Source organism: Diabrotica undecimpunctata, chromosome 7 (assembly GCF_040954645.1).
Source record: "Diabrotica undecimpunctata isolate CICGRU chromosome 7, icDiaUnde3, whole genome shotgun sequence".
Taxonomy (NCBI): Eukaryota; Metazoa; Arthropoda; class Insecta; order Coleoptera; family Chrysomelidae; genus Diabrotica; species Diabrotica undecimpunctata.
Window position 1 is genome coordinate 111,823,226 of NC_092809.1, and position 25,499 is coordinate 111,848,724.

Below are 25,499 nucleotides of genomic sequence, written 5' to 3' on the forward strand. Positions count from 1 at the left end.
AAGAGAATAATTATCTTCCTAATTGAATTTTATTAATTTTTAATATTGTATATTTGGTAATTTTTTTTTCTTTTTTTCTAGGCGCTAAGGAGAAACACATTCCAAGATAATTTATATGAAATAGCAACATATTACTTCGATGGACATGGAAAAGCTCTGCGACCAATGGTTACAATTTTAATGGCAAAAGCAATCAACTCACATATGTATAAAGAAAACAGGTAACATATTTATTCTACCTTCTAAGAATAGTTTTATGTGAATCTAGGAGTAAAAGCAAATAAATACTTTCAGAACTACGATGCAGATTAGTGGCCGATGTGTGTTAACTACGGGGTAAGGCACATTCACAAATATACAGTGGAACTTGGATATTACGGCCTTGGTAGTTACGTCATCTCGGTTGTAACGTCAATTTTTAATAAGTCCGACTAAAAACTATTCGATAACATTATTAAAAACCCGGTTTTATCGGCTAAAAATAAAGTAAGCCTCGTCGATAGCGTCATAAAATTTTACAGGAGATTGTCGTTTTTTCTTATAATAAATATTTAATAATATTATTATTAAATAAACATGAATGAATAAATTATTTTTTCCATTTATTGATTTAAGTAATTGAAATTTTTGAGATTTGAAATGAGGAGAACAAAACAACATTGAAGAAGAATGGAATATCATCAAAACGACAATTACAAATATGGCAAAGGAAACATTAGGTGAAACCTCAAGCCAAAGAAACGAGGAATGGTTTGACCAAGATTGCCAACAAGTAATAAATAGCAAAAATATAGCTAGACAGAATTGTCTACAAAGGTATTCCCGATCGAATAGAAAGGCATATGAAGAACTCAGAAAAGATGCAAAGAAAATATGCAGAAGGAAAGAGAGAGAAATGTTGAATAGAAAAATACAACAAATTACAGATTATAATAACAGAAGAGAGGCTAGAAAATTTTACAAGGAAATCAAGCAATGCACCCAAGGATACATAACAAGATCAACAGTTTGCAAGGACAAAAATGGGGCAATTATCAGCGAGAAAGAGGAAATAATGAAAAGGTGGAAGGAGCATTTTTAAGAGCTGTTAAACCCAGAAAAAGAACAAAACGAAGATGAAGAGATAATTCACCACACAGCAGAATAACTAGTTGAGCAACCAACATTGGAAGAAACGATAAACGTCATAAAACATCTAAAAAATAACAAAGCACCTGGCACAGATGGAATAACTGCAGAACTGATAAAGAATGGTGGACATGCTCTATGGAGGCGTATCCATAAACTAATCGACCGCATATGGACACTAGAAGTCATCCCAGAAGATTGGAAAGTGGGAATCATACTTCCTATGTACAAAGGGGGAGACAAACGACTCTGCAAAAATTATAGGGGCATAACAGTTTTAAATGTCATCTACAAGATATTATCAGGAATTATATATAGCCGCCTGGAATCGTTTTCGGAGGAGATTATTGGTGAATACCAACGTTGCTTCAGACCAAAGAGGTCAACTATAGACCAAATACATATGTTAAGAGGTATACATGAAAAATGTGTTGAATATAACATACCTATTTACAACTTGTATATCGATTTCAAACAGGCGTTTGATGGAGTAGATCGAAAAAAGATGTTAAAGCAACTATCTATGTTAGGGATACCCAATAAGTTGGTTAAACTTATACGAATGACTCTGTAGGGTTCCAAAGCTATGGTGAGAATAGATGGAGATATGACGCAGGCCTTTGATATTGAAAATGGAGTTAGACAAGGGGATGCCTTATCAACAACACTTTTTAATCTAACTTTAGAAGCTGTTGTTAGAAAACTGGATATAAACGGCTGTATTAATACAAGATCTATGCCAATATGCGCATATGCGGATGATGTTGCCATAATAAGCCGCAACAAAAGGGTATTAAGCGAAAAAGTTATAGAACTGAAACGAGAAGCTGCTACGTTTGGTCTATATATAAATGAAAGCAAAACAAAATATATGGAGTGCACAAAATCGAATGAACATGAGAATCTGAAGGTAGACAACCATACCTACAAATATGCCTCCACTTTTCCCTACCTAGGCTCAATAATAAATCACAACAACAACATCAGTCAAGAAATACAAGCACGGATTCTTAGCGGTAATAAGTGCTTTTATGCATACAAAGACTTAATGAAAAGTAAGTTCCTTACTGAATCGTGAGTCTAAGCTGAGAATCTACAAAACAGTTATTAGACCAGTGGTCACATATGGATGTGAAACGTGGACCCTCTCAACCACTGATGAAAATCAACTGAGAATATTTGAGCGCAAAATACTAAGGAAGATATTTGGACCAACCCAATGCAGCGATAGTTCGTGGAGAATTAAAATGAACCACGAGCTGGATGAACTAATGCAGAGCGCAGATATTGTCAGATTTGTAAAATCACAAAGACTAAACTGGCTTGGTCACCTAGAAAGAATGCCAGACAATCGAGCGCTGTAAAAGTAGTCCAGAGATGGAAGCCCCAAGGAAACAGAACAAGAGGAAGGCCCCGTAAAAGATGGATAGACGACGTAGAGAGGGATCTTAAAACCATGGACATCAGGCAGTGGCGAAGGAAAGTATCCGACAGGGCAGAATGGAAGAACATTGTTAAGCAGGCCAAGACTCACAAAGGGTTGTAGCGCCATTAGAAGAAGAAGAAGAATTTTTTAAATATATTTTAAAATTATGGCTTCAAAGAATTGATTGTGATCTGCTTAATATCTGTAGATTCTCCATTTTACTTTATCTTTGATACCTCGCTTTTTTAACAGCTGGCAACCCAAATTTTCGACCATTTTTTCTCAGTCAACCTTACCATCATATTAACAAAATGATAACAATTTGATAAAAAAACATGCATATACGTCATAAGCAGCGTCTTTTATTTAAAAAATGAACGGAGAAATAAATTTTTGTTCAAAAATTAATTACCATTCTTTATTGAATTAAACCTATTTGCCGCCACTTTTTGACTGTCAACCTGTTATCAATGTATTCTCCTATTCATAACTGTATCTTGTAAAAATGTGAGGTTGATTAACTACGTTATGAACGTAGTGACCTTTCAGTGGGATCTTATAATATAAGCGATTTTTAGAAAACACTACGGTAATAGTTTCAACCTAGATCGAGAATATTATTCTAGGACTGTTTGGGGAAATTTGAATACTGGAACACGACTGACGCGAATTATAGTACAATCATCTGTCAGAACCAAACATTCTGGACTCTTCAATACTAATTACGACTTTCGGGAACAGCAAATTCAGCATTTCTATTTATTATAAAAAAAGCATTGCAAAACCACCTTTCTTCAGTCTGATTATTATATTTTTAGTCCAGTCGTCAGAGATGAAAACGCCATTGAACCTCTAAAACTCATACGAACAAGCTGAATTTTTCTGAGAATGTTAATTTTGGGACCGCAAAAAAAAATGCAGAAGTTTATCACTCCTACCCCCGGCTTCCTCTTAAAATCCCCCGCTTAGTGGGGGAGGAAACGGAAAAAATCGATTTACCAAGAACTTGTACGCCGTAGAAAAAAATGTTTTAAATCAAAAATGTAGATGAGATAATTTTAATGATTTTAAATAAAATTTGTAGCAACTTGACGGTAAAAATTTGATATCTTTTGATCAGAGTGTCCTATCGACAAAAATCTAAATGCGTTTTAACGATGAAGAGTTCATCTTTCATATGCAATTTTTGTATTTTCTTGAAAATGAAGTCAGTTTCTATAAAGCTGTTAAATAAATAAACGTTTGCCTTTTACGATTCTCGTGAGATCAATAAAATTCGGTCACTTCCATTGAACGGTCACTAAGGAATTTCCATTTTTAGAACCTGATTTTCAAAACTTATAGCATGAAATTTTGATTATAAGTTTTGGCAACAAATATAAGGCATTTGAAATATGCCTAAAACAGACTGAATTTAAACTTTCACGTTACAAACGATCTAAAACGTTTAAAACTCTTTATTTTCGATTGCACGTACATGTAAGTACGTTTTCCGAAACTACATAACTTCAGCTATAAACTCTATCCAATGCCGTCTTCGCGGAAGAAAACCGTGGGTGTTTTAGAGGGAAGTCCAGGGTTAGCAGTGGCAAATTTTTTCATCTTTTTTGGGGTCTAATAATCAAGATCCTGAACAAAGTTTGTCTAGTTTTTAGAGCTCAAATCTCTGACAACTGGACTATAGATAGTGCATATATATATATATATATATATATATATATATATATATATATATATATATATATATATATATATATATACAGGGTGAGTCATGAGGAACTTTACATACTTCTACCGTATGTAGAGTCCCTCAGGGAGCATATCATGTGGCCACTAAAAAATGTCAACTCCTCTTCTTTATTAATTAACAGTTTGATTTGTGTAATTGACTATTTATTTCAATTTACTGTAGTGTTTATACGGCTCATTTGATTTTTTTAATTTTTGCATGATACAGTACACTACTATCAAGCATTCGACTGGTATTAGCTAAACTAAAAAATTCCAGGACTGGCTTCGGAAAAATTAATTTAGGGATTCGTATTAAATATTACACCCTGTATATATATATATTTTTTAATGCAATCAGTGATTTTCAAACTACATAAATAGCCAATGAAAACGACATATGCGACAATGTTGTCGCACTTTTATTAAATTTTTAGTGAACGATCAAATCTTACCAAAAATAGACCAACCATAATGAAGTATCGAATTATAAGGTAATTGATTTAAACAAATGTTATAAATTTCAAACATTTTAATTGAAATGATAAACTGAGTCACTGCACAACAAAAAACAGTAACTACTAACAATAACGAAGAACAATTTAAAAAAAAACTAAAAATATGTACATAGTTATGATAAACCCATAAATTAGAACTGGAAAAGATACAATAATGGTAACAAAATAAAAATTATTCAAAATAGATTTTCGAAATGGAACCCTGCAGCCTGTACACATTTTTGTTGCAGAATTGTTAATTGACGTATTGAATTACGGATACTCTGGGGATCGTTTCTAATAGTATTACAACAATGTATAATTCTATCAATTAATTGTTGTCGGTTATTAATATTCACTGCGTAAACTAGTTGCTTCAATCGTCCCCAAATATGGTAATCAACTGGATTGAAATCAGGGGATCTTGAAGGCCACGAAATAGGACCTGCACGTCCTATCCACCTGTTGCCTTAAACATTATTGAGATGTCGTCTCACTGCCATTAAAAAGTGTGGGGGTGCCCCATCATGCTGAAAATACATCCCTCGGATAGCAACGTTCGCGTTGGCAAGCAAATTCGGCAAAATATTTTGTAGAAAGTTCAAATAGACCTGCCCTGTTAAAGGACCATCAAAAAAGTGAGGACCTACTAATTGGTTATTTATGACACCAATCCACACGTTAACCGAAAACCTTAACTGAGAACGACGTTCTCGAATAGCATGGGGATTTTCTTCTGCCCACACATGTGAATTTCGTGAATTATTTATCCCGTCTCTGGTAAATTGGGCTTCATCTGTAAATAGTGTCCTGTATAGCGTTGGTCGATTATTGTTAATCCATGTACAAAATTCCAACCTATCGATCTCATCTCCAGCATGTAGTCGCTGAACCATTTGAATGTGATATGGGTATAGATTATTTTTTTGTAAGACTCTACTTACTTTTGATTGAGTAACATTGAGTTCTCGACTTACTTGTCTAGTGCTTATTGTAGGGTTCATAGTAACGGCGTCCATAATGTCATCTTCCTGCGCTTCATCTACATGTCGCTCTGTTGTTCCACTAGGAAAAGTGCCATTTTCTCGCAAATAATTAAAAACTGACCCAAATGTTGGATGACTGGGAGTTCGACGATTAGGAAATCTCCTGCGATATTCTCTACTAGCAGCCCTACCATTCCCATTACAGAATCCATAAACAAATATTATGTCTGCATATTCTGTGGTCGAAAACTGATGTGACATTTTGAACGAAAGTAACAAAAGTTCTACCAAAACTAACACAATGTACTTAACGTAGATATGACAGAAGGAATATGTATTCTTGTACACATAAATAACAATTGATAATGACAATAATGACAATGGGTATAAAATATCAAGAAACGTCAAATGGTCAACGCCAACCTTCATTTTAAACTTTTTTAGATTTATTTTTATTTAGTACAGTTGATGCAATGTATTATTATTTAACATAAAATTTTAATCATTTACAATCAACAAAAACTAACACATACAAGAGGTTTGACTTTTTAATCAATTTAATTTATTATTTATCGAAAATAATGCCCCAATACGATCTATGAGTAAAAATTTAAAATTGAAAAACAATTGATTCTATCGTAGAGATAATACAAAGTGACAGTAAAGATGTTAATTTTCTACGTATTAGATTATGTTGTAGGAACTCATTTTAATTAAAATGTTTGAAATTTATAACATTTGTTTAAATTAATACCTTATAATTTGATACTTCATTATGGTTGTTCTATTTTTGCTAAGATTTGATCGTTCACTAAAAATTTAATAAAAGTGCGACAACATTGTCGCATATGTTGTTTTCATTGGCTATTTATGTAGTTTGAAAATCACTTATTGCATTTTAAAAAAAATATATATACAGGGTGTAATATTTAATACGAATCCCTAAATTAATTTTTCCAAAGCCAGTCCTGGAATTTTTTAGTTCAGCTAATACCAGTCGAATGCTTGATAGTAGTGTACTGTATCATGCAAAAATTAAAAAAATCAAATGAGCCGTTTAAACACTACAGTAAAATGAAATAAATGGTCAATTACACAAATCACCCTGTTAATTAATAAAGAAGAGGAGTTGACATTTTTTAGTGGTCACATGATATGCTCCCTGAGGGACTCTACATATGGTAGAAGTATGTAAAGTTCCTCATGACTCACCCTGTATATATATATATAAATATATATATATATATATATATATATATATATATATATATATATATATATATATATATATATATAAAGTAGTTAGGTATTATTGACTGACACGTTATGTAAAATAAAGTTTTATTTTGAGGTTGCAGTCATTAATAGGGCAGGAAAGTAAAACTCTTTGTTCTTTAATCAAGCTTTCGCAAAATTTATTTGCTTCTTCAGGATATGCTAAAAAAAAATTCAAAAAATTTAAATATTCATATTTGGCGCCACTTTGTACGTAACCATAATAACAATCAAGAGCTAGTTATCAACAACAAAAAATATAATAAACAGAAACGAGTGTCTTTCTGACATAAATCAAACATCAACATAATCAATGTCATAATGAATTTTTACAAAATTAAATTAAATTGGAATATTGTACTTACATAACTGTATAATTTTTAAAATAAGTTAAGTTTTAATGTTTTGCAAATTTGAAAATTTAATGGATTAACCTCATGTTGTAAGTTTTTTTTACTAGTTTTATACAATGCTATTTAGTTCTAATTTCGTTGTATTTACTGATACCATATTTTAGCATATCCTGAAGAATCAAATAAATTTTGCGAAAGCTTGATTAAAGAACAAAGAGTTTTACTTTCCTGCCCTATTAATGACTGACTGCAACCTCAAAATAAAACTTTATTATATATATATATATATATATATATATATATATATATATATATATATATATATATACATTTAATGTAAATAAGTCGAATACTTGCATACGTTACTCCATTAATAACCCGACGAGGTTGATGTGAATTGTATGTTTTTAAATAAAAAAAGACCTTATTGGATATCCTATCGGCATAACGTAATATATAAACCAAATTTTGAAAACTAAATTATATATTTTTTGATGCTTTCATAAACTTGTTCCAACGAATGCTGATTTTGAGACAAACGTAATAAAATTTAAGTACAGACACGTGCAGCGTCCTTTGCCAAAAGTAAGATATTTGTTCCTATTTTTAAACATAGTGTTAGGGAAAGTAATATTTGGAATTAAATATTTATTTTCGTCACACAGTTTGTGAAAAATGTCATCAACTAAATAAATATGACATATTATTTTCACAAACCAATATACTTTTTATAACTATAGACTAATATTTTCTAAGGAAAAAGACAGTTAAGATTTGATTTCACGTATAGTGCGTCCGCTGTGTATCCGCTTATACGTATTTCGCCCTAAAAGAGCTCTTCAGAACGGATATTCACAGTCGCTCTGAACGTGAAAATAAATCTTCTCTGTCTTAGGAAGCAACCCTAACATGGCTTCGTATGAACGCAAATAACGACATCTGATATTAAAATCCGTAAACTAATTTTCGAAACCAAATTCAAATTTTTGCTTTAATCTGTGCCTTCTAAGAATTTCAAAGCAGTCAGAGCGTTCAGAGCGACTGTGAATATCCGTTCTGAAGAGCCCTTTTAGGGCGAAATACGTATAAGCGGATACACAGACGCACTATACGTGAAATCAAATCTTAACTGTCTTTTTCCTTTTATTCCGATATACTCTGTACGAGTACTAGAAACCAATTCGTTAAGAATTTTGCTTAGTTGAGGAGATATGTTGTGGAATGCAATTTTTAGATTCCCCATGTCTCTAATAACATCTTTATCAACGTCTGTTTTGCCTTGCAATTTTTAGAAGGCACAGATTAAAGCAAAAATCTGAATTTGGTTTCGAAAATTAGTTCTCGGATTTTAATATTTTCTATCATACAAAGGTGGTAGTTTTCCATAATACAAATAGTTTAAGTATTAGAATTCTCAACAGACTTAATATATAATTATTTATTCTCGAATTACTTTAGTCTTTAAAACTCAAAGGATGTTCCAGTCAAACTGGTTCAGTTCGAGAAAATAGCATATAAAAAAAGGTGATGTCATGTGTGGCGAGTAAGGTGGCTGCTTTTGTTGTTCTGTTATTTTGTCATTTAATTTACCATTCTGGCATGGTGAAGACAGCCGTTAAAATCATTAAATGCAATTGTTGACTCAACAACTCTGTCCCTATATCTAATGCCGCACTCAAACGACTCGTGTACTTGGCGAATAATTGTCAGTTGCGTATACTTGCCATGTCGTGTGAGTGGGTTACTCGTACAATTATTTGTCACTCGTTGGTTTTCCATCTGTTCTCGGTGAAAATGACCCGAGTCAAAGAGATCACGATTATTCGTACACTTTCGAAGTACATACTTGTCTCTACTTGCAGAGCCGCTCAAACGAAATTTATAAATTATTGGCAGTTACCGTGACTATTCACTTAGTTTTCAAAGACCTCAGGAGCGTACAGAAGTTTTATTTGTGTGTGTGTATTTTTTAATTGAAATGAAGTGATAGATAGAAGATAGATAATTGCAAAATAGACATTCGATGGGGTTTTTCCAAATATAACTTAGCTTTCATACATATAACGTATGAAAGCTGAGTTTTCATATTATAACAGTAATTGTTTCAGCTTAAAAAAGACATTACAATTAAAAATTAAAAATCCAGAGCAGTTAGAACCATTCAGTTCAATTGTTAATGACTGTATTTATTATCATTTACTACAATAGACACATATTGTATACTTACATGCGATTTTAATCGTTTTTTTGCCATTTTTTGTCATACTCCAGAAAAGAATATTAATAATTGTAGTGTTTATTACAAATTGTTGTAAACTAATTTATGGATTTGGCAACGTTGGCGTTTCTCTTTCACACAGTACCTACTCATCGACGATGACCGGCGACGAGGGGTCACTTTCACATTTTTCGAATGTTGAATTAATCATTTTTGTTACTGGGATTAATATGTGATTTCATAAGAAACTTAATTGTTATATCAGAAGAAATGCCACAAATTAAAGGCCCAGACGATTCGGTATCTTCGATTTATTCGGCGTTCATTTTAAATTACCGGCTGCAAGGCAACTAGACAAGTAATTATGGTGATTAAAGCTAAAATATTTGAACAGTAAGGACAAATTAATACAAAAAACATTAAATGATAGGGAAATCAATAAAATAATATAAAACTCTTGTAAAAATAAAAAGGTGTCATACGTGCTACCGTATGTATCGCATATTCTTAAAAGTTATGAAAAAATAGTAATAATTTTATTCTTCTTCTTAGAGTACCGTCTCGCTACGGAGGTTGGCAATCATAATGGCTATTTATATTTTTGAACTTGCTGCTCTAAACAAATCAATCGATCTGCATTGATATCAATCACGTAGATTCTTCAACCATGAGTTCTGCCTTCGGCCAACATATCTTCTTTCTTGAATCTTTCCCTGTATTATGAGTCTCAAAATTTTATATTTTGGTCCCCTCATCACGTGGCCTAGGTATTTCAGTTTTCTGGTTTGTATAGTGGTGATTAGTTCTGTTTCTTTACCAAAACTCTCCAGTACTTCTTTATTTGTAATTCTATCAGTCCATCATATTTTTAATACTCTGCGGTATAACCAGAGTTCGAAAGCCTTGATTCTTTTTAAATTGCATTTGTTTAATGTCCAAGTCTCGGCTCCATATAATAATATTGAAAATATATAAGAGCGAATGGTACGTAGTCTGATCTCCAAATGTAAATTTTTGCACGTTAAGTGTGGCTTCATTCGTATAAATACTGATCTGGCAATCTCTATTCTATTCGCCTGTTTATTTCTGCAGTATGATCATTGGTTTCATTGATAAAAGTTCCCAAGTAGATATTTTTCTACTTGTTCTATCACGCTACCATTGATTGTCAATAGGTGATGTATATCTTGTGGTCTTTTTGTAATTAGCATGTACTTCGTTTTTTTAGCGTTTATAGTAATTCCCATCTCAGCACTATTCATACTTAAGCTTTCGATAAGATGTTATAGATCTTCTATACTCGTTGCTATGATCACAATGCCGTCCGAATGTCCTAAGTTGTTAATTAATTTTCCGTTAACGGTAACTCCCGCTTTGATAATATTGAGCGTGTTTTGGAAAATTTTTTCAGAATATAAGCTAAACAAAAGTGGCGATAAAACACATCCCTGTCTAACTCCTCTACAGATCTTCATTTCTTCTAAGTGTTGCCCATCAATTTGAACTATGGCACTTTGGTTCCAATATAATGTTTGCACTATATTTATTATTTTATTGTCAATGCGCTTGTTCATAAGTATTGATATTAGTTTTTTATGTCTTACTTTATCGAAAGCTTTTTCTTAGTCAACAAAGCACAAGTGTAGATCAACGTTTACATCCCGACATCGCTGAATCAATATGTTGATGGTAAATAGTCCTTCTCGAGTACCCATTCCATAACTGCGTCTCGCTAATATCCTCCTCTAGCCTTTTGTATATTCTCTTATGTTATGTATTACTTTCAGCAGTACTTTTAAAGTATGACTCATGAGGCTCAGTGTTCGATAATCAGAGCACTCTTTTGCTGCTTGTTTTTTAGGGATGGTTATAAATGCTGTCTTCAGCCACTCTTGTGGTATCACTCCCGTATCGTACACCGTGTTGAATAGATCTGCCAATACTTCCAAGTTATCGTCTTCCACTAGTTTTAACAGTTCTACTGGTATTTCATCTAATTCAACTGCCTTATTGTCTTTAGAATTTTTGATAGCATATTTGATTTCATCTATCGTGATCTTCTGTTTTTCTAAAGGATTTAATTCTTGTATTTTCTACATTTCATCTCTTTCATCTTGGAAAAGTTCTCTAACATTCTCCTTCGTCTTAATTTCTCTGGTAAATCTATTAGTAGTACTCCTTTTTTGTCTTTTATGTGTCCTTGCTGTCTATTTCGACCCATTCCAGTCACTTCTCTTATTTTTTTGTGCATATTTCTCATATCATATTTTGTTTCTAGTTCTTCTATCTCTTTACATTGTTTCATCAAATAGATTTCCTTAACTGTTTTGATTTTTTCCTTAATTATTCGTTGCATTTCTTTATACTTCTGTAGATCTTTTCCTTTATATTTCTTTCTTTCTTCCATCTGTAATAGTATTTCTTCTGTCATCCACTGTTTTTTAGCCTCTGACCTATGTTGTATCAAACTTTCTTGAGCTGGTTTCAGTAATGTGTTTTTTATAATATTATACCACTTTTTATTTACATCCATAATTTGTCTGTTGTCAGTTAGTGTTTTTTGCATATTAACATTCACATTATTTTTTAATTCGTTTTTTATTTCTTCGTTTTTTAGCATTCTTACATTAATTTTTGGTTGTTGTTTTCTGAGTTCAATTCTTTTTAATTTTATTTTCACGTCAGCAACTAACGGATTTTGGTCTGAGTTAACATCTGCTCCAGGATAAATTTTATTAGAGACGGTCAATATAAAAATTTTTGAATGCTGTTGTCAATATATAAATAAATTAGAAATATAGCGGATGCGTTATTACTCCAAGTAAACGAAAAAAAAAAAATTTTAATGTATTTTTCAATTTTCCATAATAGTCAGAGATTTGATCTCTAAAAACGAGACAAATAAGTTGAATTTTGATGAGAATATTAATTTTGGGACTCCAAAAAAGACGCAAAAAAGTTTGCCACTCCTACCTTCACTCTTCCCCTAAAACCACTCCTCGTAGGGAGGGGGTATCGGAAAACAGCAATTAACTTAGAATTTGTACGCCGTAGAAAAAAAATTTCAAACAAGAACTGTAGCTCAGATAATTTTGGAGACAAATCTTAATTAGTACTTTTTGTGTAGAATAAACCATTTCTCAGGAACAACGCTTGAAGCAACTGGCGATTTTGAATGTCAGTTGTGAGTGTAAAATGAATTATTTTTTTAAATAAAATTTGTATGAACTCAATGATAAAAATTCGATATCTTTTGATCAGAGTGTCCTATCCACAAATATCAAAATGCGTTTTTAAGGAGAAGAGTGTAGCAAATATTAGGCATTTGAAATGCGTACGGGTTCTTGGTAAATCGATTTTTTTCGTTCCTCCACCTATACGAAGGAGGGTTTAGGACAAGGTATTATTTATTTCCGTAAATGTATACTAACCATATACAGTGGGTGATCAAATTATTAGAGCCACCTAGCAAAATTTAAATTTTTTTACAAAAAGGATATATAATTGAGTTGTATAGTATATTAATGCGTTTTTTTTTCATTTTATCATCTTATAACACTTTATGAAAGTACAATAAATAATCTGACCACAGAGGCACCACAGTGGGCGTGGCAATTCATGACTCAGATGCCATTGTTTGTCAATGCTGTCCAGACTAGCTTGCAACTCGTGTCCATATTGTTTTGTATTCTTGGTGTTTAGAGTTAAAACAAATAGTTTACATTGCTCTCTAGTGATATTCTGACAGTCGTATACTATTTTTTATGAATTTAGCAAACATTGCATATTTGTTACACCCGTGGTACCAGAACATCATGGGAGAAGCCAAAAACATATCACCAAGGAAAATAGTGGAAATAAAAACTTTATTATTGAACAATAATCATTCCAACAGAAAAATAGCATCAATTTCTAAAGTTTCAAGGGCAACTGTGGACTGTATAAAGAAAAAATTTGACGGAAATTTGGATTTGACCCCACGGCACAAACAAAAATATGGTCTAAAAAAATTACAACGACGCGAGATGAAAGAACAATTCGAGATATGGCACATGTCTTGGCACACAAAAAACCTTGAAGGTTTTGAACGAAAATGATGCATGAGTCTGGTACCAGTATTTTACCAATGACAGCTCATCGGCGAATAAAGGATCGACGGTTTTCAACCTGTCGCCCTGCAAAAAAGCTGCTACTCATACCAACCATGAAGAAAAAAAGGCGTCAGTGGGCTAGAGATCACAAAGATTGGACCATTGACGATTGGAATCAGGTAAAAAACATTGCTTAACATTTTTTTTATCTAGTTTACAGTTGATCAATTTGTCCATGATTCTAAAATACTAATAATACTCCAGGTTTGTTTTTCGGACAAATCTACCGTCCAGATCCTCATGGATAGAGCTGAATTTGTATGGGGAAAAAGATAAAGCTGTTTGTATTGTAAGGGTGGTAAAACAGCTCCTAAATATCATGGTGTGGTCTACCATAAGCAGTCTCAGGTAGACTCTACATTGTCGAAGTAACAATGCGGCAGGACCAGTACTTAAGAGTACTGTAAGCAAAAATGCTTTTCCAGGCCCAGGAGTGGTTTCTGAATAAGAGTTTCACGTTTATACTTGACTCGACGTCCTGGCACAAGGCAAAAACTGTTACAAAATTCCTTGCTGACAACCAGACAACTGCCCTGGCAACTCGCCAGATCTGAATGCAATAGAAAATCTTTGGAAGCTCATGAATAAGAAATCTTATATACTAAAACGCTAAGCCCTTTTCTTGTCCACCACTTTACTCAAAAACCATATTAGATAATTAAAATATTTTTTCGGAATATTATTAGTATTACGTATGAGATTGTCAAGATATACTTTTGGTACAAAAATTCACTTCCGGTTTTGAGATGACCGGAAGTTAAAATTTACTTTAAGTTTTAGACCCCACAATGTATATATGGATCGAAAGGTCTCGTCGAGACGAATCTAAATATGTACTTCCGGTTGCGATCCGACACCGGAAGTGACCCGAAACGCGCATAAAACGTCAAGATAGAGCAAATCTGACACCGGATTCGTGATCAGCATGCAAAATTAACTGCTAAATGATATCCATGTCGACATTTGATGAACTAAAAATTGCATTCCGGTTTTGAGGTCGACTTCCATAATCACTTTTTTTTTTACTTGCATTATTATTGATGAATGTTATGTATATTCTTGCTTATATTGTTTGTATTGATCTCTTAATTTTTCTCGCAAAATAAAAATTTTATTTAAAAAACTCGATGTCGAGTTGGTCCGCTAGTTTCTAATAAAATTATAACTACAAAGCGTCAATTGATCGAGCGCTTAATAGCAGAATGGCACAGGAGTGGAACAATTCCACAAAATTGCCAGATATTCATAGAAAGTATGTCAAGAAGGTGCCAGACAGTCATTTCTACAAAGGATGATACTACCAAGTATTAGGCTTAAGGCATAATTTTAAGTGTTTTCATGTAATTACTTACTGGTTTCTTTTTTAATATTTATAAACTTTATAAGATTCTAAATCACAGTGAAATAGAATTAAGCACAAAAATATGTTTTATAGCTCCATTACATACCATTTTTAGACAAAAAGTAAAATTTTATGGGGTGGCTCTAATAATTTGATCACTCATTGTATAACCACCAGAACTGGTGGAGAAATATACGTTTGGGTAATGAAATAAGAATCAGCAAAAATAACGAAACATGCGAAATCTAACGACGAATTACTTTAGCGTGGGCAGCCTTTGGAAAAGTGCGAGACACATTTAGAGCCAACATACCAATTAGCCTTAAAAGAAAAGTATTTGACCAATGTGTATTACCGGTCTTGACCTATGGGGCGGAAACTAAGACTCTAAGCAAGACTACGGCTTCGAAATTGAGAGTGGCACAGAGACGAATTGAACGGTCTATGCTGGGAGTGACATTCCGGCACCGAATAAGAACCGAAGACCTGCGAAGAATGACGAGTATTGCTCATGTTGTGGAACGCATAACAGAACCAAAGAATATAGAAGCGTCTATATTCTTTGACAGAACTGAAATGGATAACTTCGATATAGATTTACCTTCCTCTAACCGTTTATATTAATCTGCTGTTTACTTTCAAGTGACAACGCGTCAAAATTTAGTTTATTGACCAGCGGCTACTCGGGAGTAACTAACATACGAAACGAATACAACTAACAAGTCTTGATAAGGGTGAACGCGGGGAGCCGGAGGAGATAGGTACGCGGGAATCGAGAGTTCGGATAAGTGGTGGTTTGGTTGATCGAGGTTCGGATAATCGACGCTCTACTAGGGATGAATCGATCAGGCCAATTGGCCGGAACTACCGTTCTTGTCGGATCAACATTATGATCTGGCCGAAATTTTAAACATTTTAAAATAGGTTAAATTAATAAATAAGCCAACAATTTAATGGCTTCAACTATAGTATTATATATTATATATCAGAGAAGAGAAGATCGCTGAGAATAATATATTACAAAAAGGTTACATCGAGGAAAGCTGGGAAAAACTCAAAAAATAGCATAATTAACACAGCAACAATATCACTTGGAGAGAGAAAAGTAACGAACACTAATATATCAAAAAAGAAAACACCATGGTTTAGAAAGGAAATAAAGACAAATTGTGAAGAAAAGAGGAAAACCTTTTTACAATACAGAACATAACAAATACAACAGACATATAACCACTATAAACGAATCAGAAATGAAACGAATACTTTAGTTAGACAAATAAAAAGGGAACACTGGCAGAGCTTCTCAAAACAGATTGAACACGACTTCTACGGAACACAAAAAGAAATATGGAGAATGATCAGAGAACAAAGAAAAGAGATGCACGAACTAATAAAAACGAAAAACACTTAGAAGGAAACATGGGTAGACTACTTTCGATCCCTATTAAAAGGTAAAGCTAAAGGTGACGATAATGAACCATTAACACCAGAGGTGATGACAAACGAAAAAATAAATATTGAGGAGGAAGGAAAGTAAGGAGGTAAAGAAAGCATCAAGGAAATTAAAAAATAGAAAATCACCAGGAGAGGACAGAACACCGAACGAACTCCTAAAGTACGGAGGACTAGATCTGACTAAACAACTATTAAAATTTATCCAAAAAATAATAGAACAAAACCGAATTCCTCAAGAATGGAGAATAATAATCCTAATACCTCTCTTTAAAAAGGGAGACAAATCGGACCCATAAAATTACAGAGGAATTAATTTATTATAAACAACACTAAAATTAACAACCAAAGTCATAACAAATACACTGAATGAAATTATAACACTTGCAGAAGAACAACAAGGTTTTAGGTCGGGAAGATCATGCACTGACGCTATATTTATAATCGCAAGAGTCCTCGATTGTTCAACCTAATTATGGATGAAATAATGAAAAAAGTAAGAACTAAAAAGGATACCAAATGGGAGAAAAACAACTTAAAATAATCTGCTATGCAGACGACGCTGCATAGCAATACTACTAACTCAAAGTGAAAATGATTTAAAACGTATGCTGTACATGTAAATTTCCCCAAAAAAGACAAAGTGCATGGTTATAACAGCAAATTTACTAAGATGTAAATTGGAGCTGGAAGGTCAGATAATAGAAAAAGTGATGGAGTTTAAATATCTAGGCACTAGCTACGGAAAGCTCGAAACTGAAGTGGAAGATTAAGTGAATAGAACAAACAGTGAAGCAGATTGCCTAAATGAAACAATACGAAGAAATAATAATATCGGGAAAGAAATCAAAGACAAAATTTACAAAACAGTCATCAGACCAATAATGACATACGTGGCAGAAACACGACCTGACACAGAGAGGACAAAAAGGATGTTTGAAACAGCAGAGATGAAAAATTGATGGTAAGTACAGATAAACGACGTAGATGCAAGGTGGAGAACATCAAGAACCGGGTAAGAAATAGAAGAATAGAATGGAACGATCATATAAGCCGAAGACAACAAATATAGTAGTAAAGACGGCAAGAGACGGTTTCCTAATAGGAAGACGATCAGTAGGAAGTCTACGAAAACGATCGAACCACAACTTACTGGAGGCACATTGAAAAACAGACAGTCATGTCTACATAAACACAAGAAGAAAAAGAACTATAAAATAACTTGAGATAGTATTAATCGGGATGTAAACGTTGGCCTATACTTGTGCTTTTTTGACTACGAAAAAGCTTTTGATAGAGTATGACATAAAAAACTAATATCAATACTTACGAATAAGCACATTGAAAGTAAAATTATAAAGATAATCCAAACATTATATTGGAACCAAAGTGCCATTAGTTCAAATTGATGGGCAACATTCTAAGTGCTTTGTCAGATATATAAGTCACACTTTTTTATAGACCATGTCCAAAGCGCAATCCGCTCTGTCCGAACGTAACAAGTTAAATTGCCGGTTTGTGCAGTACGATCCCCGGCTTAAGGGTGAGACACTGGTCCAGTGGTGAAAAATCGATGTAGCCCATATATGAGTCAAAACGTGTTAAACTCAATAAGTGGATAATTCACATTCAAGATAGTAAATAATATTAAAATGTCACAAGAGAATAGCTTCAGAACAATATCCTAAATGTTAAGATTGTATTGTTATTATCATGAATAAAAAATAGCAAAGATTAAGTTCACGGTCAAAAAAAAAATCCAAATAAAAAACAGAAAATTCAACGTATATTTCCAGAGATATTATAGAAATATAAATAAATACGAAATAAAATTGTTTTTTAAGTGCAAAGAACCTATAAAGTATCATTACTTTAGCTATTGATATAATGACTGTTTCAGTGTCAGGCTTAATTACCACTTGCAAATGTGCAATTCGGTTCCATTTCATAACTTCATAGGCAGTTGCTAAAGACATTCTAAATGAATTTGAAGGTTGACTTTACATTGCACCAGAAATGACAAGGCGACAATTAGCTAAATTTTTCTGTCTATAGTGCGCATAGATCAAGTTTTTGCATGATTGAACACAAAGTTCATGTAATAGATCACACATATAATAATTATATACTAAATATTATTACAGTGTTAAAATGCAAAACGTGATACAAAACATGCATCATTTGTAACACTCCTCTCCGTTAATCGAAAAGCTATTACGAGCTTGTTATAAATCGACAAATAATATTAATAAAATCACCACTAATACTGAGTGACAAAATTCACCAACAAAGCCTTTTATTATTCAAGTTTTTCAACAATTTAAATTGCACTTGGCATCTTTATAACAAAACAGTCTACCAAATTCCATCAAATAGATTTCATAGATTTTGCATAATAATTTTGCAATCAAATTTTTTATAAATTGAATTTTTTTAAAATCTTGTTTTAGAATTATAATCGGATTATTTGGGCGGCCTCAGGAATGTTTTAAAATTATAACCAATTTTTTGGTTTAAAAACAAATACAACATTTCGGTAGGTAACTATTTGTTTAAATTAAATTCAGAAAACGATGTTAGAAAAGACGCTTCTTTTACAACTAATCCTTTAAACCACTACCTTTTTCTTTCTGAGCTCTTATATTCGTGAGTCATATTAAAGCCACTAATGGTAAATGATCAGCCCCAAAACTACCGACCGATTGCACTACTGAGCTGTGTCTATAAACTCTTGGAACGCTTAATCTACCACAGAATTAGTAGTAATATATTTGAATTGATACCTACTGAGCAATCAGGGTTCAGACCTAACCACAGCGGCACAGATCAGATCCTATCCCTAAGAATACATATTGAAGCAGGTTTTTAAAGAAAGCAAAAAATATCCGTTGCTTTCATTAACCTATCAGCTGCATACGATACTGTCTGGAGATAAGGACTAATCTGCAAGAGGTAACTAAACTTGTTGATATCACGCTCACCGACAGACTTTTTCAAGTTACAATGGGCAACTTTAAAAGTGTCCAAATGAAGCTCCTCAATGGACTGCCACAGGGATCTGTTTTGGCACCCTTACTGTTTAATTTCTACATCTTGGACCTACCTGAGACAACTTCTAAGCAGTCAGAAGTTTGGCTACGCTGACGGCTGGGCCATTGCAGCAAGGAATAATAACATAGATATTACAGAAACAATACTAACGGACGTTGCCATTATGGGAGAATACTTTCACAAATGGAGGCTAGGGTCCAATGCAACGAAAACCGAAGTGTGCTGTTTCTATGTGAATAATGTTCAAGCCACTTTGAAAACAGACTGCTCACTCATATCATAACACCAAAATATCTTGAAGTGACTCTGGACAGAACATTCAGTTTTAAAGAACACCTACAAAGAACGGCAGCAAAACTGAAAACGCGAAATAATATAGGCCAAAAGCTATGTGGCACCACATTGGGGTCCTCAGCCTCCGTACTCAGATCATCCGTTCTCGGACTTGTATACTCAGCGGCTGAGCATGCTTCCCTGGTGTAGCAAACACACGAAGATTATTGACACCCAATTAAACCAGAGAATTTGAATGATCTCAGGTACAATTAGATTCACACTGAACTACTGGCTTCCCATTCTGAGTCACATTCCACCGCCGAAACTGCGAAGAAGTCGTTCTGTTCTTAGAGAATATCAAAAAATCGAGGCTAACCATTAACTACCCATCCACCATGATAAGCTTGATATCGAAATAAATGGACTGCGCTCTGGATATCCCCTATTCCTAAGAGCCAACTTCTTACATCAGGAACATTTCAACCTCACCAACGATTGGAGAAAACAATGGGAGAACGACTCACCACAGGAAGCACACCAAATGGCCTGTATCGATCAGAAACCGCCAGGCTTTGAACTGACCCGCAATGCATGGACAAAGCTAAACAGAATAAGAACAAGCAGCGGTAGTTCATTGTCTCGATGATCTTTGCTTTTGGTTGGATTTTCTCTTAATTTGTGTTTTGTTGTCCTGTTTAGGTTTTTCACCTCTTCAGGACGTGGTTTGTTTTTTTTGTTGGGTTAGCTTTTGTCGCTGCATTGGTTCTACTGGTGGTTAGCTTCGTTGGATGTGTCCGGTGGAGGAGGATCCTGGACAATCACAGGTGAAAGGGTTGTTTAGCTAAAACGGTCCTTTTCAGAATTTTATTAGTGAAAATATGGTTACACATTGATTGAATTTAATAAATATATAAATTTAATTTAATTAATAAGTATATAATTGTGAATCGCCTGAGGGCAGCTGTGGTTGTATCCTCTGCAATAGACAGGTATCATTGTGCAATGGGATCGGGAAACCACAGAAAACCGATCCCTCCCTGTCTAGAAAGCTCGAGATGAGCATTTACTGATTATTATGGCGGCAAAAGAGAGGAGTTACCTCTAGGGTGTCAATTTATTCACCAGGGAGTTCGTTGCTGGCAAGGGCCAGTAATTTAGTGAGTGGGAAAGGGAGTTTGGGTTTAGGTCGTCTTTTGAATACATTGCCGATGGATGAGCAGGTAGTTTTCAAGATGTTTTGCGCTCTGAAGTTTTGGCCACGGATGGTTTTGATTGTGTAACTCCTGCTCAGAGAGGAGAGCCTCTCATTGATGGGCTGGATGTTCGACAGTTGATGAATGGAGGCGGAGAAGAGCAGCGGTAGATGTCATGACAGCTAATATAGATGGGGAAAAGCCTATACTCCTGAGTGTGACTGTGGTGCGCAACGACTGACCGTACGTCAGACCGAAAATGTTTTACAATATACATTAGATGTTCGTTTGTAATACTTCATGTAACGTTTTATATTGATTTTTAATTATGTGTTCTTATTGTATGCCATACGATAAATAAATATTCGGAGCTCTTTCTCTATAAAAATTTCATATCTTCAAGATATAATATAATAATAAAAACGACGTATTGCACGTAAAACATAGCAAAAAAAAACTAGGTTGAAGAAAATTGAATTATAAATTTCAAAATCGGTATAAGCAAAAAAAATGTATTTTCTCGGCTTCTAGTGGAGCAATTTTCTTCATTTTTTTTAATCCGGTGTAACTTGAATAAAGACACCTAATGTCTCACATTTGGCTAAAACTCAAAACCAAAATTTCATACTATAAGTTTTGAAGATTGGGTTCTAATAATGAAAATTCCATAGTGACCAGTCAATGAAAGTGATAAAATTTACTCATCTCATGAGAATAATAAAAAATGGCAAAAATTGGGCAAAGTTTAATTATTGAACATCTTTATAAAAACTGCTTTCATTTGAGTCAAAATACAAAAAATTCATCCGAAAGCTGCACTCTTTACCTTTAAAATGTTTTCCCTGCGTTTTTGCTTTTCTAGATACAGATTTTGACTTCTTAGCTATCTCGTAACATTTTTAACTGCATATACTTTTTACCATTCTTAGCTTTTCATATTTTTGGTCTCTTATTCCAGTTTTGAGTTCATGAATCTCTTTGTATCTATCATATACACTCAAGTAGATAGGTATTTGTAATTTCCATTTTTTTCCTCCCATCCAGTAGGTATAACTTTATCAAGTTATGGAACATTATAGTGGTTAGAGCAATACTCCGTCTGAATTCTGACTCTATTTTTTGTAATCTGTCTTTCATATCTTACAACGAATTACCGAGTAAAATCAAGAAACCGTTGTTAAAAGAACGTGTTGAATTGTATTTGGCCACATTATAATATGCAAACGATACATCCTTCTATAATTCATTATGGACAAATAATAATTAATTTTAATATAATATTTTAATTTCCAAACAATATTAATAATTTAATTGAAGACATAGGCGGACCAGGCAACAGCAGATATAACAGATTATAAATTATAGCTTAAAACATCTAATCACTATTGCATATAAAGAAGGTTCTTCCATAGTTGCCGCTACTTCCCATTTAAGGAGAAGTACTAAAAAAAGAGACAATCTGTCCATGTTAGTTAATTCGTGTAAGATTTCAAAATTTTCGATCTTCGCATCCACGGACCTATAAAATTAAGTTTTGTAATTATTTATTTTTGTTTCAGTGGTCTTTTGTCGTCGCAAAGAGAAGTAGCGATGATATCAGAAATGATCCACACAGCCTCACTTGTTCACGATGATGTCATCGATCAGTCAGACTTTCGAAGGGGTAAACCTAGTGTTAATGTCAAATGGAACCACAAAAAAGTAAGTTTTAGAAATTTTCCAATACATTTACTAATTTACAATAATCTACAAGATAATATTATGTTTTGTATAATAATATAACAACATTATTTTTATTCAATAATTCGCACACAACAGAAAGCAAAACAATTTACAATTGATGAAACAACTTTTAGATTGAATATCAAAATTATTCTAAGCCAGGAATTTTTAATAAAACATTCCTAACTGCCGATTGTGATGCGCAGTTATTAATAAGTAAAAGGCCATTTGTGTAAGTTACAAAGGTAAAATAGTAGGCTTTGAAAAAATGGCAGTTTTTATATTATTAAACCGTAAATGGTAGGCTTTGAAAATGTAGGTAGGTTTTCATATTATTACCTTTTTAATCGGTCTGTGTGGCTTGTCTTTATTGTTAAAATGAATTTTTTTTCAGAAGAGTTAACAGATATAATCTGGGTATTAGAAGAAAGTTTGAGAAATTGCTTACTTGCATCCAGAATATATCACGAGCGATATCCCGAACGCAGGAAGCCAAGAGCAAGAGCTTTTGAAAAATTAATGGATCGTTTTCTTCGCACTGGGTCAGTTGTATATGAAAAAAAAAAAAAGAGAGAACCAAAACTGTTGGAGGAGGAAAAAGTGAGGAAAAGGAATATGATATACTGATAGCTACTACTGAAGATCCCCACATCAGCACTCGTGAAATTTCACGCCAACATGACATTAGTCAAACTTCAACAGCAAAAATCTTTCGTAAACATAAACTGAGAGAATAGACAGTCGATGATTATCAACGCAGGTTAGCTTTTTGTCAATGGTCTCAGCAGCAAGTGCAAAGGGACCGATTTTTTTTCGATTATGTGCTTTTTGGAGATGAGGCTACGTTTCACAAAAATAGAACGGTGAATCGGCATAATTTTCATTACTATGCATCACGCAATCCCTATTTTGTTAATACTCATAGTCAAACTAGGTGGTCTATAAATGTTTGGGGTGGTATTGTTGGCGATTATGTGATTGGCCCACATTTTTTTGACGGTCGTGTCAATGGTGCCATATATGTGGATTTTCTAAATAATCATTTGCCAATACTACTGCAAAATGTACCGCTTACAAAGAATGTGGTTATTACACGACGGTGCTCCAGTTCACCACATTGCTCCTATTCACAATCATCTAAATAATAACTTTCCTGAGAGGTGGATAGGCAGAGGAGAACCAACTGTTTGGCCACCGCAATCACCGGAATTCTCCAATATTGATTTTTTTATGTGGGGCTATATCAAAGACCTTGTATACCAGAAGCCCCCAACAACGCCAGATGATATGAAAAATAGAATAAGAGAAGGTTTTAATAAAATTGGCTTACAAATGTTAAGAAATGTGGCTAGGTCATTTGAATATCGGTTATAAACTTGTATAGACGTTGAAGGTGGACATTTTGAACATTTACTTTAGGCTTATTTCCTTAGTATCACATTAATTGTTACATTCATTACATATTATTATGGTTTATATTTTTTGTTAGTTACTTATTGAATAAAAATAATTTTGTTATATTATCACTGAATACTCAATACTTATTTCTACTTACAAAAATTGAATGTATTCCCGAAATTTGAAAAAAACTAAAAATATCTCGGAAAATAATGAGTTTAGGTACTTATAGGGAATGCTATATAAAAATGAAAGAGTGATCTATTTAAAAAAATTGAGAAAGTTGTAATTTCGTTTTGTAGTTCACCTTGTATACAAATTTTAGTCAATGATTTCAATTAAACTTAATTTAAAAGCTAAAATATATTGTTCACCTTATTATATAAAATAAATAATTGTTATGCATTATTTCTTTATATACATGGTATTGATTTCATAGGGATTTCGAAATAAAAATGGTCATAACTTGTTAAATACTCTGTATAGTAATACAAAGCCCAATATTATAAGAACAAGAATTATGAGAGGAATATAAATATGAAAAAATATATAGGGTGTCCTATTAAAACAATTGTATGTTTGCGATATCACGTAGTTATTGATCACCCTGTAGAATTCCACATATTTTTTAAGTATGTATACATATAAATGTATGTATATATAAAACTCACCCTGTATGTATATTTCATTAAAGAGTTATTAAAAAAATGACCCTTCGTATACCAACCGGATACGTCTATGATATACGGCTTGAACCCCAAAACAAAAACTTTCATTGATTGAAAGCGGTATCTGGTGAATTTTAATGAAATCTCACTTTTAGCTTTACTATCATTTGTACACAGTTTGAGTGTTTGTCATTGGAATGTTTTCACGTGCCCATCTATTTTCATCATATTTACACAACCCGATTTAGTGTTCGAGTGATGTAAAAATGTATATTTTGCACTATTATAATTATGTACGAAAACTTTCACGCAAATAATTTATTTGGACACTGCTATACTAAACTGATGGGTTATTCGACATTCTTGTATGATTATACTTGTAATCGTATAGACCAAACAGATAAAGAAAGATGAGGATGTCCAATTTTCATCATTAAGAACGAGAAGTAGATTGCTGTGTATGTACCAAAAATAATTACAATTTAGATGTTTTTCGGTTTTACTATTATTAACAAAAAAAATCGTATAAAACTGTAAGTTTATCGTTAATTATTTTGAAAAACTACTGTAATCTTGTAAAACTGACAGTAAGACTCAACATTTATACTTTTTGCTTATTCTTTTTTTAATTTACT

General features: G+C 33.1%; 1 protein-coding gene across 2 annotated transcripts in view; it reads left to right on the plus strand.

The window, feature by feature from the left end:
- The window catches only part of qless (decaprenyl diphosphate synthase subunit 1 qless), a 266,443-nt gene that overhangs the window by 183,620 nt on the left and 57,324 nt on the right, over window positions 1–25,499 (plus strand). For both annotated transcript variants that reach the window (XM_072537990.1, XM_072537991.1), the window contains 2 exons: window positions 82–221; window positions 22,636–22,777. In XM_072537990.1, the coding sequence (XP_072394091.1) occupies window positions 82–221; window positions 22,636–22,777 (282 nt within the window). The remainder of the gene's footprint in view (window positions 1–81; window positions 222–22,635; window positions 22,778–25,499) is intronic.